General features: G+C 39.2%; 1 protein-coding gene across 1 annotated transcript in view; it reads right to left on the bottom strand.

Annotated features, from left to right (window-relative positions):
* Bmpr2 (bone morphogenetic protein receptor type 2) overlaps positions 1-14,822 on the bottom strand; it is a 125,914-nt gene that overhangs the window by 36,346 nt on the left and 74,746 nt on the right. Inside the window, exons 4-7 of the mRNA XM_021654371.2 lie at positions 8,901-9,011; positions 7,523-7,614; positions 5,390-5,620; positions 3,088-3,202 (exon numbers count right to left, since the gene is read on the bottom strand). Coding sequence (XP_021510046.1) covers positions 3,088-3,202; positions 5,390-5,620; positions 7,523-7,614; positions 8,901-9,011 — 549 coding nt within the window. The remainder of the gene's footprint in view (positions 1-3,087; positions 3,203-5,389; positions 5,621-7,522; positions 7,615-8,900; positions 9,012-14,822) is intronic.

Raw genomic sequence — 14,822 nt, 5'->3', positions numbered from 1 at the left:
CCTCTACCTCGAAAGTGATTTAATTACAAGTTGGTGTTACCATGCCTGGCTTTCTCTTAATTTCTAAAGCACAAAAGGAGGCAATACCAAAAGGAATAGTTGTTATATATTTAGAACAGGTATCAATTGAGAAACTAAGGCTCAGCTTTCTTAAACCAAAATAATTTCTAACTACTTCTAAATGCTTATCCTTCTACCCACAGATAAGTGTAGCTATTACTCATCATCAAATGCTTCTTTTTGTAGCGGATGGAGACCATTACAGAAAGCCACAACTGGTCAAATGTGGAGAACAACTCACTATGAGGTGTCTAGCTCCAATGACATACATGCACAACACAACACCCACACCTAAGACTCAAAACATCAAAGAAGGGGTGAACAGACCACAAGAGCCAGAGCCCCAGACACCTGGGAAGAGACTGGCTTCTGTACAGGACATGGACGCTGTACTCATGAAATCTCAACCTGTCTCAAACAAATGAACAACAACAACAACAAAATTTGAATAGAGGCTGGAGAGAGGTCTTGAAGAGGACCAGGTTTGCTTTCCAGCATGCACATGGCGACTTACAACCATCTGTAACCTCTGCAAGCACCAGGCACACATATAGTATACATGCATACATACATGTAGGTGAAAACATCCATACATGTAAAAATTAAAGGTAATTTAAAAAATTTTTGACACAGGGTCTCTCCCTGAGCCTGACGCCATTTCAGCTGGACTGCCGGCTCTACCCCACACCCTCTTACTGCTCCTCACCCTGAGGTGACACGGGCACTGCAGCAGCCAGCGCTTTCTGTGGGCTCTGAGGACGGAGTCAGGAAGGACTCGGCACACAGAAGGTCCCCCAGCCCAACAGGACACTTTAAATATTTTGAAATAACATATTAAGGAATAGGTTTGAAGTAACTAGGCAAAACTATAAACTAAGACATATATGATATTTATATAATTTTTTAATGAAAGCTAGTACTATGATTAGCTCGTGTTTGAGAAAAATACCTTTATTTAGGTAAAGAATTTCAGCCAGTGTCTGACTTAAAACCTTGCTGAATCATGCAAACCTTGAAAAGAGAACTAGGATGATATTTTCAATTCTGTTTTAAGCCAGCTTCTAGAAGGATTGTAATATTTAAAGTAAGGACACGGTCCAATGGCTAACATGCTAACGCTGGAGCAGGAGCATCTGGTTGCTGACACAGGCAATAACAGGTCAATCTTGTACTCTGGGAAAGATGTCAAGTAAATGAGCCAATCAATTATTCAGAAGCAATTATTTATATATGAAGTATCAGCTAGAAAAGATGATCCATGCTATTATATAATGGAACAACGATCTAAGAAACGGATACATTAAACTTCTCCTCACTAAAGAGGTCAGGGAGACTACAAGAACACTGACAGGTTACAGCATGACAAAATGTGGTACAGAGAGTGAAAACTTGAGAAAGCACAGAGACACGATTTTCGCAGCCATGCTAATTCAGGGTGCTGTGATGCGAATATATATTGAAACAAAGTGAGAAGGCAAGTGCATTTAAAAGAGGTGCTCTGGACCGCCAGTAAGGAGCACTGGAAAGCTGAGGAAGACTGTAGCTGTCGCATCCTGGCCGGGACTGCTTTCCGTTCTTATTAATAACAGAGCCCAACACTGTCCGAACAGCAATTCACTCAGCAAAAACAAAACAACCATATTTTTTTGGTCTCTATTAGATAATAGTGGGTTAACATGTGCACAAGAGCAACTTCTCAAGGTGGGGGTGGACGATTCCTTTTCCCTTCTTTTCCCCCCTGCTATCTAGAATACAGCACAATGGATAATGAAATAACTATGAAAATGAAAGTCACATGTAAAGGATGGCAGACAAAAAGTACAGGGGCCTTGAGCCTAATATCCTCATGCTGCCAAACCAGTTCTCGACACTCCTTAGGTTCTAGTTTTGTCTGCTGGTGGGCACGCAACCAAGGGTCATGCATACTAGGCAAGTGTCTAGCACTGTCCTGTAATCTTCATCTCTTCAGTGTTTCCTCTTCCTTCTCCTCCTTTGCTGATACAGGTCTCACTCTGTGCTCAAGGGTGGCTCAGAATCATCTGACACTCCAGAATGAACTTCAACCTACAACCCTGTTTCAGCCTCCTGAGTGTGAGGACTATAATAAGTATGTGATGTCTCACTTGGCCTCTCCAAATTTATTTTAAAAAAAAAATAGTTTCAGGCTGGAGAGATGGCTCAGAGGTTAAGAGCACTGACTGCTCTTTCAGAGGTCATGAGTTGAATTCCCAGCAACCACATGGTGGCTCACAACCATCTATAGTGAGATCTGGTATCCTCTTCTGGAGTACAGATTATAAATAATAAATACACCTTAAAATTAAAAAATATATAGTTTCACTATATAGGTCTCAGTGGGCCTGGACCTTGTTCCATAGACTTAGGCTAGCCTTAAACTCATAGATCCACCAGCCTTTGCCTCCTGACTACTGGGATTAAAGGCAGGAGCCACCACCCTTGGCTCTCTTGAGATTCTTACATGTATATGAGAAAGAAAAAATATCTTTATTAATAAAGCCACCGTTATCTCCTTCCTCCTCTGTCTCTAGCTGAACATTTATTTATAAAAAGATGTTTGAGAATTATAGCTTATGAAATAAAGATGCATGTAATATTAAAACTAATGCACTTATTTATACACATAAACAAAATAAATACACGAAAAATACAGCCTTGATACGATTATTAACCTAAGGTTCACAAACAGTCTAAAAGGTCTGAAAACCCTTTAGAATTTTTCTTGTCTGGTCCTATGATATGAGGAGTCAAATGCAGGGCCTTACATATGCTGAAGAAGCATTATACACTGAGATGCACTCTACCACAAATAATTTTTTCTAAAAATGGCTATGTGTATATTTTTAGAAAGTCTTCAAATTCTTAATGAGATCCATGCTTCCTTTTCTTCCTGTTACATTCAAATGTTTCCTCATGCTGGATCTTTCAAACAACTAGTTAATATTCAATTTTTAATAACATAGATCATAGTTTTCTTCCAAAATATAATTAAATTTTTATTCTTCTTACCTCCCCGTGGTAATTCTGTGTGAAGATAAGCCAGTCCTCTGGTCACAGAATGAGCCAGACGGCAAGAGCTCACCCAGTCACTTGTGTGGAGACTCAGATACTTGCACAGAGATCCCTATATAAAAGAATCAGTATACCAAAAGAATGAAACAAATTTGCTTCAACAAGAAGAGGTAAGTTAGGCAACCTTATGAAGAATTTGCATAGGATAGAATTCCACAAATATCTAATGATATTGATACAATATTCCTGAAAAGAAAAGAGGAGAGAGGATGTGCTGGCTAGTTTTATGTAACCAACACATGCTATAGTCACCTGAGAAGGAACTTCAATTGAGAAAACGCCTCCGTATGAAGGCAATGCCCATAGGAAGTTTTCTTAATTAGTGACTGGAGGCTGGTGATCTTGGGTTCTATAAAAAAGCAGGATGACACACACACACACACACACACACACACACACACACACACACACGGACACACATGCACCAAACAAAACAACAAAAGAAGCCAAATCAGTAGCCCACACCTTTAATCCCAGATCTCTATGATTATGATGCTGGCCTGGTATGCACAGTGAGTTCCTGGACAGGGAGAGCTACATGTTAAGACCCTGCCTGGAAACAATAACAAGCGCTCCCCAATAAATACCAGGAAGCAAGCTGAGCAGGCCAGTCAGCAGCACTCCTTCATTAGCTCTGCAGCAGCTCCTGCCTCCAGGTTCCTGCAGGTCAGTTCCCGTCCTGACTTCCTTTCCTGAGAAACATGTGGAAAACCTAAGCCAAATAAACCCTTTCCTTCCCGACTTTCCCAAAACGCCAGGGTGATTCATCACAGCAATATTGCTCCTAATTAGAACAAGCAGGAAGAAGGAATTTAACTATCAATTCTTATGTTTCAAATATTAAAATTATGGGTGGTTATTTCCTTTTAAACACTTCTTTGGACTAACACTAATTAACTTGAAAATTTTTTTTTGTTTTACCAAATTTTACAAACAATACTGTTATGGTTTATACAGAGAATACAATATGCCTTTTTTAAGTCTATACAGTTAGTTCTGTATACTCGAAGACTTCACATTCTAGGGTTCAACCAACTATATAAAAAACATTTAGGGATGGGGATGTGGCTTAGTGGAAAAGTTCTTGCTTAGTATACCCAGACCCTGGTTTCTTCTCCAATGAAGTGAAGAAAAACAAATAATAACTCGAATAGTTGCATCCGTACATAACATTATTTCTTGTCATTTACCCCCAAACAGTATAACAACTATTAACATGGCATCCTCACTGCATAATCAAGAACTGATATGCAAGAGTTATATGAAAAGCTGGGTGGTGGTAGCACGCACCTGCACTGGGGGGGCAGGGGTTGGGGGGCAGAGGCAGGGGAATCTGTTAGTTCCAGGACAGCCAGGGCTACACAGAGAAACACTGTCTCAAAAAAAAAAAAAAAAAAAAGAGTTCTATGCAAATGCTACATGGCATTTTATAAAGGATTTGAAGAGCTGCCACCTGTGTGTGTATGTGTGTGTATATGTGTGTATATGTGTGTGTATGTGTGTGCAAGGTAGATGGAGGATACTAAGGGATGACTGTATGTATATGGCTGTTCACCTCAAAATACTCATCCACAAATCACGATAAACTTCTCACGAGACAAGGAGCTTACAGAATTAATGTCAGTGAAAGGACTGCTAAGTCTGATGACAAAAGAAACAGTAAGAGCTAAGTGTGGTGGCACATGCCTTTAATCTCAGCACTTGGGAGGCAGAGGCTGGGGGATCCCTGTGGGTTCAAGGCCAGCGTGGTCTACAGAGTGAGTCCAGGACAGCCAGGGCTCTTGCTACACAGAGAAACCCTATCATGAAATGTTCCCCCATCCAAAAACAACAACAACAACAAAAATCCAGAGGGATAGAGAGAGAAAGTTAAAGAGAAGGGAAGAAGAAAGGGTAATGAAGGGAAGGCATAAGGGAGGAATAGAAGGAGGGAAGAAGTGAAAGAAGAGAGATGAATAAAGAGAATTATTAGTGTTTTGTTATTCTTTAAGATAGGGCCTTACAATAACGGCCCAGGCTGGTATTATTCACAATACTCCTGCTTTAGCCTTCTTTCTGGGTACCAGGATTACAGGCATGTCCCATGATGCCTGGCTGAGTGATATATTTGATTCCAATTCTGCTTTCATTCTTATTTCATTACAGAACACTAATAACAAGTTTATAAACAAGCAACACTAATAATCCTGAAAACCTGATCAAAGGTATAATACATGACAGTATCTTTTAAAGAACTTACATTGGGGTAATACTCCATCACTAGCAAATACTCCATGCGTCCATCTGCAGTGAGCCTCTCGTCTCCAACAATAAAGCGAGCAATGTTGTCATGTTCCATCAAAGGCACTCTGTAAATGTTTTTTTCATTTATAAAATTCTGACGGTTTGCAAAAGAAAATACTTTTACAGCAACTGGACGCTCATCCAAGGAACCTTTATATACTGCTCCATATCGACCCCGTCCAATCAGCTGTAAGTTTGTTTTTAAAAAGGCAAGTTATTAGTTCGTATTAAAATTGAACAATTAAATTTACTAAAACAAAAACAAAATAAACTACAATTCCCCAGGATATGCAGCAGCTCTCTTCTGTGTTCAGTTTATTCTATTACCAAGAAGCAACTAATAACGGTGTCTGGTATAACTGAGGAAGCTCCTACCTGACTGTCCTAATAGATGAGAGCCAAACACCCTGGACAAGATGAAAGCAGGGAAACCAGGGAAGGCCCAAACACATTAAAAGAATAGCTAGAGTCTGAGGTATCCAGGCACAGAAGAAAGGAATGCATATGGTCAGCTACCAGCTTCTATGGGTTTTAGCTTGAAGGCAGACTGAAATCAGCTTCAGCAGTGGAACTAAAAACGGCATGAAAGGGTCTTTTGAACCAGAGGATGCAATCTGTGGCAAATAGAGTTTCTAGAGAGTGAGGGAAGAAACCTCAAAAGGAGAAAGCCAGAACAAGGGAGTTCAGTAATCACATGGGACAGATTCTAGCTAAATATACTAACTGAACTGAGACTTGAACTTCTGCCCAAGAGACTCATTTATAGTGTGTGTCCAAGCAAGTCAATTGCTCACAAAAACAAGTAACAAAAATCAGCACACAGGGCTGTTGAGACACTTAGGAGTCAGAGCAAACTAATCTCCCAGGGGATGGGTGCTAGGAACCACACCATCTCAGGTGCCTTACTGCTGCCTGTTAAGTCCAGTTCCAGGAGACCCAGTGTCCCTTCTTTCTGCACTCACATGCACCCACCCACACGGATAGACACACAGATATAATTAAATACATATAATTAAAATAAACCCTTTTTGAAGGCCAGCACACATTAAAAATTAGCAAGAGTCTGAGGATTTCACAGTATAATACGCACGGTATCTAGGATAGAATAAAAATCTACTCCATGTATATAGAAACAGCAAAATTTTTGGCTTCTGGGGAATTTTCATTAAAACAAGCTGGGGATCTATTATAATTTCTTTTGTTGTTTCCCCCCCACCTCTGGTATTTTGAGACAGGGTTTCTCTGTGTTGGCTCAGCTATCCTGGAACTCACTCTGTAGACGAGGCTGGCTCTCCAACTCACAGAGATCTGCTGCCTCTGCCTCCCGAGTGCTGGGACTAAAGGCATGTACCATCACCATCCAGATATCATCATATCTTTATACATGTTTACTGTATCATTATTTTATTCTTTTGGTTTTGTTTTTTGAGACAAGGTCTCAGTACGTACCTCTATGTCCTAAAACTCTCTATGAAAACCAGGCTGGTCTCAAACTCAAGGAGATCTGCCTGCCTCTGCTTCCTGAGTGCTGGGATCAAAGGTGTGTGCCACCAAGCTTAGTCTTATATCATTATTTCGAGGTAAAATTTAACATATAAAACAAAAACTGTCTTTTGAAAAAAGTAGTATCAAAATACAGTTAAGCACATGCCTTTAGTCCCAGCACTTGGAAGGCAGAGACAGGCCTCAAACTCTGTTGTGATTATATATACATATACATATATACATATATATAATCCTAGGCAAAGCTCTGTGTTTCAGTTGGTACTTCTCCCAATGTCATAAGCTGCACATCATTTTAGACACACTTAAACCTTCTTCTTGTCCTTTTCCTCCATTTTTTTAAAGGTGGGTTCTCACTATGTTGCCCTGCTGGCTGGCCTAGAACTTGCTGCACAGATCAGGCTGGCCTTGAACTTAAGGAAATGCTCTTGCTTCTGCTTCCTGACTGCTGGAATTACAAATGTGCCCCCCTCCCCCATGCCCAGAAAGACTTTCTAAATAGCTCCTGAGATATTGCCAGCTTAAACAGTATTAATTAGGCCAGTAGGTAATCATTAGAACAGTCAACACCTAGGCACAACCTTACCTCCAACAGCTTCAGGTTATCCAAGTCAAGAGAGGGCTCTGATGCTGCCGCCTCCATCATGTTCATACTGTGAAGACCTTGTTTTCGGTCTCCTGGAAGAATGAGAACACTTTCAAATATGTATCCTTTTTAAAACAGAAATGTACTTTTTTAATATTACAGTTGAGGGCTAGAGAGATGGCTCAGTGGTTAAGAGCATTGGCTTCTTTTCCAGAAGACACAGGCTCATTTCCCAGCCCCACATGGCAGTTCACAGGTGTCTCTAACTCCAGTTTCAGGGGATACGATACCCTCACACAGGCATACATTCAGGCAAAACACCAATGCACACAAAATAAGAGTAAATAAAATTTAAAATATATTACAGTTAAGAAGAGCTGCAGAAGGGAATAAATCAATGAAGTAGAAATCATTTGATTAATGAAGATAAATAATGAACAACTGAGGGCAGAATTCTGTGAGATAATTCCATGATGACTCAGTTTAAAAGTATAAAATCCTAGCACTGAATTTTCAAAAAAAATTTAGGAGAATCATTTGAATGAATGAGTAAGTGCTGATTTCCTAAACAACCCATCACACCCAAAATTTATTAGAATTGACTAGATGCTTGATGAGAAATTACTGGCTTTTTCATGTGTAAAAGTAGCATTATGATTATATAGTTTTTAAATTATATTACAGAGATATGCTATAGTATTTATAGATCTATGGTATCTGCATTTTGATTAAAATAATTCAGTGGTATGAAAGGAGTACTAAGTGTGGGTTTAGATTTAAGTAATATTGCCTTCACCTAATAACTGTGTGGCATTTGGGTGACAGACATTTGGGGTAAGTTTAAGACTTCCAGTTAAGGCTGAAGACATGGCTCAGATGTTAAGAGAACTTGCTGTTCTTTCAAAAGAGCTGAGCTCAGTTCCCACATCAGGTGTCTCACAAGCACCTGTAGCTCTACAAGATACACTGCCATCTTCCAGCCTCCAGGGAGCACACACAACATACATAGACATACATACACACACAGATACAATCATAAAAATAAATTTTACAAAATTCTTCTAAAAACTGAGGGAAAATGTTTGTTGACACTAAGAATACAGCGCATAGTTTTTGTTTGTGCATAGATTTTCCACAGAGATTTTAAAAAGGAAACAACAGACTTGCAAAGATGGTTTGGTGGTAAAGACGTGGGGTTCCATGCCTAGAACCCACACAGAAGGAGAGAACCAACTCCTGCTAGTTATCGTCTGACTCTACACATGCACGACCCACCCCCCTTTACACAAGAAATAAGAAAACAAATAAATGTAAAACAAAATCCAAGAAGATCATATGTTTACTAGCCGATGAGACAAAAAGTGGTATTTTTTTTTACCTGTCAACATTCTGTATCCAAAACATAAGGCCACTATCAAAACAGCTAATACAGAAACTGATGCCAAAGCAATGATTACGGTTTCATCTCGATTAAGTGAATGGGGTGGACCTAAAAGAAAAAAAGAAAAGTATTTTATTTAATACTTTAGGAAGGCTGTATTAATACATAGTCAATTCAGTACTATTTTTGTAAAAAAAAAAAAAAAAAAAAAACTGAGAAAAAATTAACCAATTTGTGATAGTTGTGACATTTTAAACACATAGATTATCTTATATAAACTTAAAATACTTGTCGAGTAAGTTTCTAATTATTAAAATTGAAGTAGGGGCTGGAAAGATGGCTCACTGGCTCAGAGGACACGCTGCTCTTTACGAGAACCCCAGTCCTTTCCCAGCATCCACATCATGCAGTTTACAGCCCCCTGTAACCCCAGCTCCACATGGTCTGACATCTTCTCTAGCCCAGGGGTATCTGCATTCACATGCGCGCGCACACACACACACACACACACACCATGTAGCTGTGGTAGTCTGAATGAGAATAACCCTCATAGAATCAAATATTTGAATACTTGGTCCTCAGTTGGAGGAACTATTTGGGGAGGGTTAGGAGGTGTAGCCTTGTTGGAGGAGGTGTGGCACTGAGGGCAAGCTTTGAAATATCAAAAGATTAGAAGCATTTCCCTAGTCTCTCCCCTGCCTCGTGGTTATAGCTCACAATGTGAGCTCTCAGCTCCTGCTCCAGTACCATGTCTGCGTGCCAGTTACCATGCTTCCTGCCATGCCAGTCATGAACTCTAATCCTCTGAAACTGCAAGCTCCAAATAAATTCTGTATTTTTAAAAGTTGTGTCTAATCACAGCAATAGAAAAATACCCAAGTCAAGATCCCTCTATACCACTCCTAGGCATATATCCAAAAGATGCTCAAGCACACAACAAGGACATTTGCTCAACCATGTTTGTAGCAGCTTTATTCATAATAGCCAGAACCTGGAAACAACCCAGATGGCCCTCAAATGGATAAAAAAAAATTGTGGTCCATTTACACAGTCTCAGCAATTAAAAACAAGGAAATCATGAAATTTGCAGGCAAATGGTGGGATCTAGAAAAGATCATCCTGAATGAGGTGTCCCAGAAACAGAAAGACACACATGGTATATACTCACTTATAAGTGGAAACTAGACATATAATATATAAGATAAACATACTAAAAACTGTACACCTAAGCAAGAAGGAGGACCCTGGGTAAATGCTCAATCCTCATTCAGAAAGGCAAAAGGGATAGACCTTAGAAGATGGAGAAAACAGGGAACAGGACAGGAGCCTACCACAAAGGGACTCTGAATGACTCTACCCAGCAGGGTATCAAAGCAGATGATGAGACTCATAGCCAAAATCTGGGCAGAGTGCAGAAGTCTTATGAAAGAAGAGGGAGATAGAAAGACCTGGAGGAGACAGGAGCTCCACAAGGAGAGCAACAGAACCAAAAAATCTGGGCCCAGGAGTCTTTTCTGAGACTGATACTCCAACCAAAGACCATGCATGGAGATAACCTAGAATCCTTGCACAGATGTAGCCCATGGCAGCTCAGTGTCCAAGTAAGGGGAATAGGGAGTTCCCTAGTAAGGGGAATAGGGACTGTCTCTGACATGAACTCAGTGGCTGGCTCCTTGATCACCTCCCCATGATGGGGGAGCAGCCTTACCAGGCCACAGAAGGAAACAATGTAGCCACTCCTGATGAGACCTGATAGCCTAGGGTCAGATGGAAGGGGAGGAGGACCTCCCCTATCAGTGGACTGGGATAAAGGTATGGGAGAGGATGAGGGAGGGGAAGGTATGGGAGAGGATGAGGGAGGGGACTACAGCTAGGATACAAAGTGAATAAATTGTAATTAATTTAAAAAATAATAAAAACAATTTTAAAAATACCTAAGACACCAGCTGGGGCTGACCTTGAACTCATGGCAATCCTCTAGCCTCTGCTCTTAAATGCTAAGACTACAGGTGTACACCGCTGAGCCTAGCTTCATATTTGGCTTTAACCCATGTGTTCAGTACTCTTCAAAAGGTTGCTTGACTTTTGAATGCCTTGATTCCTCATTTGTAAAAAGTAGTAGTAGCTCACATGTGAGTTATGAAGTTTGATGGAATCTAAGTGCTTAGTAAAGTATAAAGTTCTATGCAATCAATGGTAATTAAGATCATTAGTATTGATATCATTGTATTAATAAAAAAAACCACATTTCTTGTGGGCAGCTAAATCTAAACTGAACCTGAAGCTTGGTCCCTCCACTACTAACTTGACCTTGAGAAAAATTCTGCCTTTATAAACTTACTTGCAGAATGGGAACACACGTATCTAAATTACAAAACCACTATGAACATGTAAACATTTCTGTGATGACTCCATAATGTGATCAGATCTTATCCAGAGTAAATACCCTTGGGATGGGTGTTCACAAATGGGATATGCCTAGGAGTAAAGGAAGAACGAGGACTCTGTGACTCTGTGAAGAGGAGAAACAAATGAAAATGTTTTACACAGAGAAAGAGAAAGCTGGAGGATAAATCTATTACCATACTTTAGACACTTACAAAGAATAACCAGACCTGAGCAGTGTATATTTACAACAGCAGTTTTTACAGAATATAAACCAACTGCTTATAAGCAAGCAGTCTAATATAGAATGAGATTTCCTATGAAATGTTTGTTGTTTTACTATATGTTTTATATGTAGTGTTTGACCAGTGGCAAGGCCACAAATTATCCTTACTTAATCATTCTCTATGTTCAATAAAAATAAAATACACTTCATTTTGAACTTTAAACTAATCATTCTGTTTGCTTATTTGTTTCTTGGCTTTTTGAGAGAGGACCTCATTGTGTCTAACTCGCTTTGTAAACTTGGCTGGCTTTGAACTCACATAGAACCTCCCTGTCTGAATGCTGGGATTAAAGGCGTACACTATCTTGACTGACAATTTTGATATTCTTTACAATTAAAATCAAGCATACTATATTGTTGCAGGATACTTGATCCCATTGTGAACCCCAAAATTGTGAACCATAAAACCCTGTTTCTTGTTTGGTGTGGTTGTGCTCTATTACACACCTTTAATCAAAGAACTTTTTGTTTACTGTAAACAGGTGATGATGGTGTGGTTCATCCAGCCCTAGCACACACCTTTAATCCAAGAGCTTTCTGTAAAAGAATTTAAGAAAGTTTAACCCTAGGTCAACAGGCGGAGCAAGAAACTAGTGTTAAAGAGTAGGAAGGACTTTGATAGAGGGGTATTTAAGACAGTGTTGAGCTTTCGTTCTTCAGAGCTTTATTTCTCTAGCTCTCTGGCTTTCTGAGCTAGCAAGCCTTTGGCCTTGGGTTTTTTGGCCTTTTCCTCCTGAGCTGTCAGTTAAGCTAGTGAGCCTTTTGGGTTTTTTCCATCTGGACTTGAGCTAAGGAAGGTCAGCTGGGTACTTTCTCTGCCTCTCTGAGCTAGCAAATTTTTACCCCAGCATCTGACTCTGGCTCCTGAGTCTTTATTGGTAAAACAGAACGGCTGGAATTTTCATTTTTTAAGATATTTTTAAAGATTATTTATTTATTATGTATACAGTAGTCTGCCTATATGAACATGTTCCAGAAGAGGGTACCAGATCTCATTATAGATGGTTGTGAGCCACCATGTGGTTGCTGGGAATTGAACTCAGGACCTTTGGAAGGGCAGCCAGTGCTCTTAACCTCTAAACAATACTATGTATTAAGATTTTCTTACTAATGGTCAAACTAGAATTTCCTACAGCAAATAATAAACCTCAATAACAGTGTTTCTCCAGTAAATTGTCTCAAATTCTGCACAGCTGCATATAGAAGAATATGTTGGTACAGTGAAATACTTAAGTTATAGGATGATCATTAAATACCAGTAGACTTTAACATATTGATAATTATAGTTAACAATATTTTCAACATATAGTAATTTACAGACAGAAAGACGATAGATAGAAACTCATCTTTGGCTAGGGATCTAACTCAGTGGTAGAGTGTTTGCCTAAAAAAAAAAAGAAAAGAAAAAAAAGAAGAGAGAGAGAAAGAGAAAGAAAGAAAGAAAGAAAGAAAGAAAGAAAGAAAGAACCAACCTTTGCCCTCCTTCAAACAACTGAACCCTACCTCAACTTACAGCAGTAAGATACTAGTATGGTTCTAACTATTTTGAAAGATTAAAAAGGAAGAAGAAAATAAAAAGGTTGTTAAGGAAAAAGAGAAATTAAAGCTTATACACTGCTGATGGGAATACAAAATGGTACAGATGTAGTAAGCAATTTAATAGGTTCTCAAAATGTTAACAGATTTTTCATAAAATTCAGTAGCTTATTCCTAAGCATAGACACAAAGAACTGAAATAGGCATTTAGACAAAAACTTCCACAGCATCACTAGGTGCCGTAACTACATGCAGAAATGCAAAAGTTCATACACTTAGAAATCAAACAAAACATGGGACACCTACAAAATGATCTATCTACTAAAGGTCAGATATTTTATGATTTCACTCATAAGAAATATCCAGAACAGGCAAATCCATAGAGACAAAAAGCAGGTTAGAAGTTGCTAGGCATGGGAAAAGAGGAAAAGGGAGTTGCTTTTTACTAGACAGATCATTTCCCTTGTGAGGTGATGAAAATGTTTTGAAACTACATAGAAATAATGGTTGCACAATTTTGAAAGTACTGAACAGTACGTTTTAAATCTAGTTCAATATGTTACAAAATTGTATCTCAATAAAAAAAACAACAACTCATTTAAGAATTTATTAAACTGAGGCAGGCACGAACCTGCGTGCCTATAATCCCAGCATTCAGGAAGGCAGAGGCAAGTGGATCTCTGTGAGTTCAAGTCCAGCCTGGACTACAAAGCGAGTCCAGGACAGCCAAGGCTAGGTACACAGAGAACCCTGTCTCAAAAAAGAAAAAGAAAGAAGGAAAGAAAGGAAGAAGAAAAAGAATTTGCTGAACCCAAAATGGACATTGTATTTCAGTATACATACATCTGAATAATTTATGGCTTTTAAACATAAGATATATATTTTTTAAGTGCCTGCAGATTACCTTCTCCCATTTAAACTATCAATACTAGGCTAGTAAGATGGCTCAGTGGGTAAAAGTGACCAAGCCTGACGGTCTGAGTTCAATCCCTAGGACCCACATGATGGAAATAAAGGCCCAATTCCCAAAATATGTCCTCTGGTCTCTACACATGTACCAAGCAAGGCACAGCACCCCATCCCCCATGGATGCGTGCACCAAAAACTAAACTAAACTAAAACTAATGCAGAACACTTCCCTCTCCGTGGGGCTACATTACAGGAGGGTTACTGGTCGCCTCTGATAAAACTAAGCCCTACAGAATTGCTTCTCCTAATTTGTGGATTCCACATTTGTATATAGAACTAAATATAAACTAAAAATACGTCAGAGAAATCCAGAAAATTTCAAGAAACAAAACTTTAATTTGCCGTGCACTGACCACTACAATGAGTCCACATGAAGGAAGTGATGTTTAGGATGCCCAGAGGCAGCTCCTGCCTTTCCACACATCTTCAGTCTGTCTCCGGGATATACTTGTGTAATACACAGCTAGACCTATAATTATTTCTTTGTATTGCATGTGTGCAGACTTTTTTGTCTTTACTTTCTAGGCAATATAGTAATGACTTTTTTTTTTTTTTCGGAGCTGAGGACTGAACCCAGGGCCTTCCACTTGCTAGGCAAGCACTCTACCACCGAGCTGAATCCCCAACTAATAAGAACTATTTAAATAGCATTTACATTGTATTAGTTATCATTATAAGTAATCCAAAAATAATATTACAAATATAAAGTATTTGGTAAGGTCTGCATGGATTGTATGTAAATA

The sequence above is a fragment of the Meriones unguiculatus genome, chromosome 15, assembly GCF_030254825.1.
Source record: "Meriones unguiculatus strain TT.TT164.6M chromosome 15, Bangor_MerUng_6.1, whole genome shotgun sequence".
Lineage (NCBI taxonomy): Eukaryota > Metazoa > Chordata > Mammalia > Rodentia > Muridae > Meriones > Meriones unguiculatus.
This window is presented reverse-complemented; position numbering and strand designations above follow the sequence as displayed.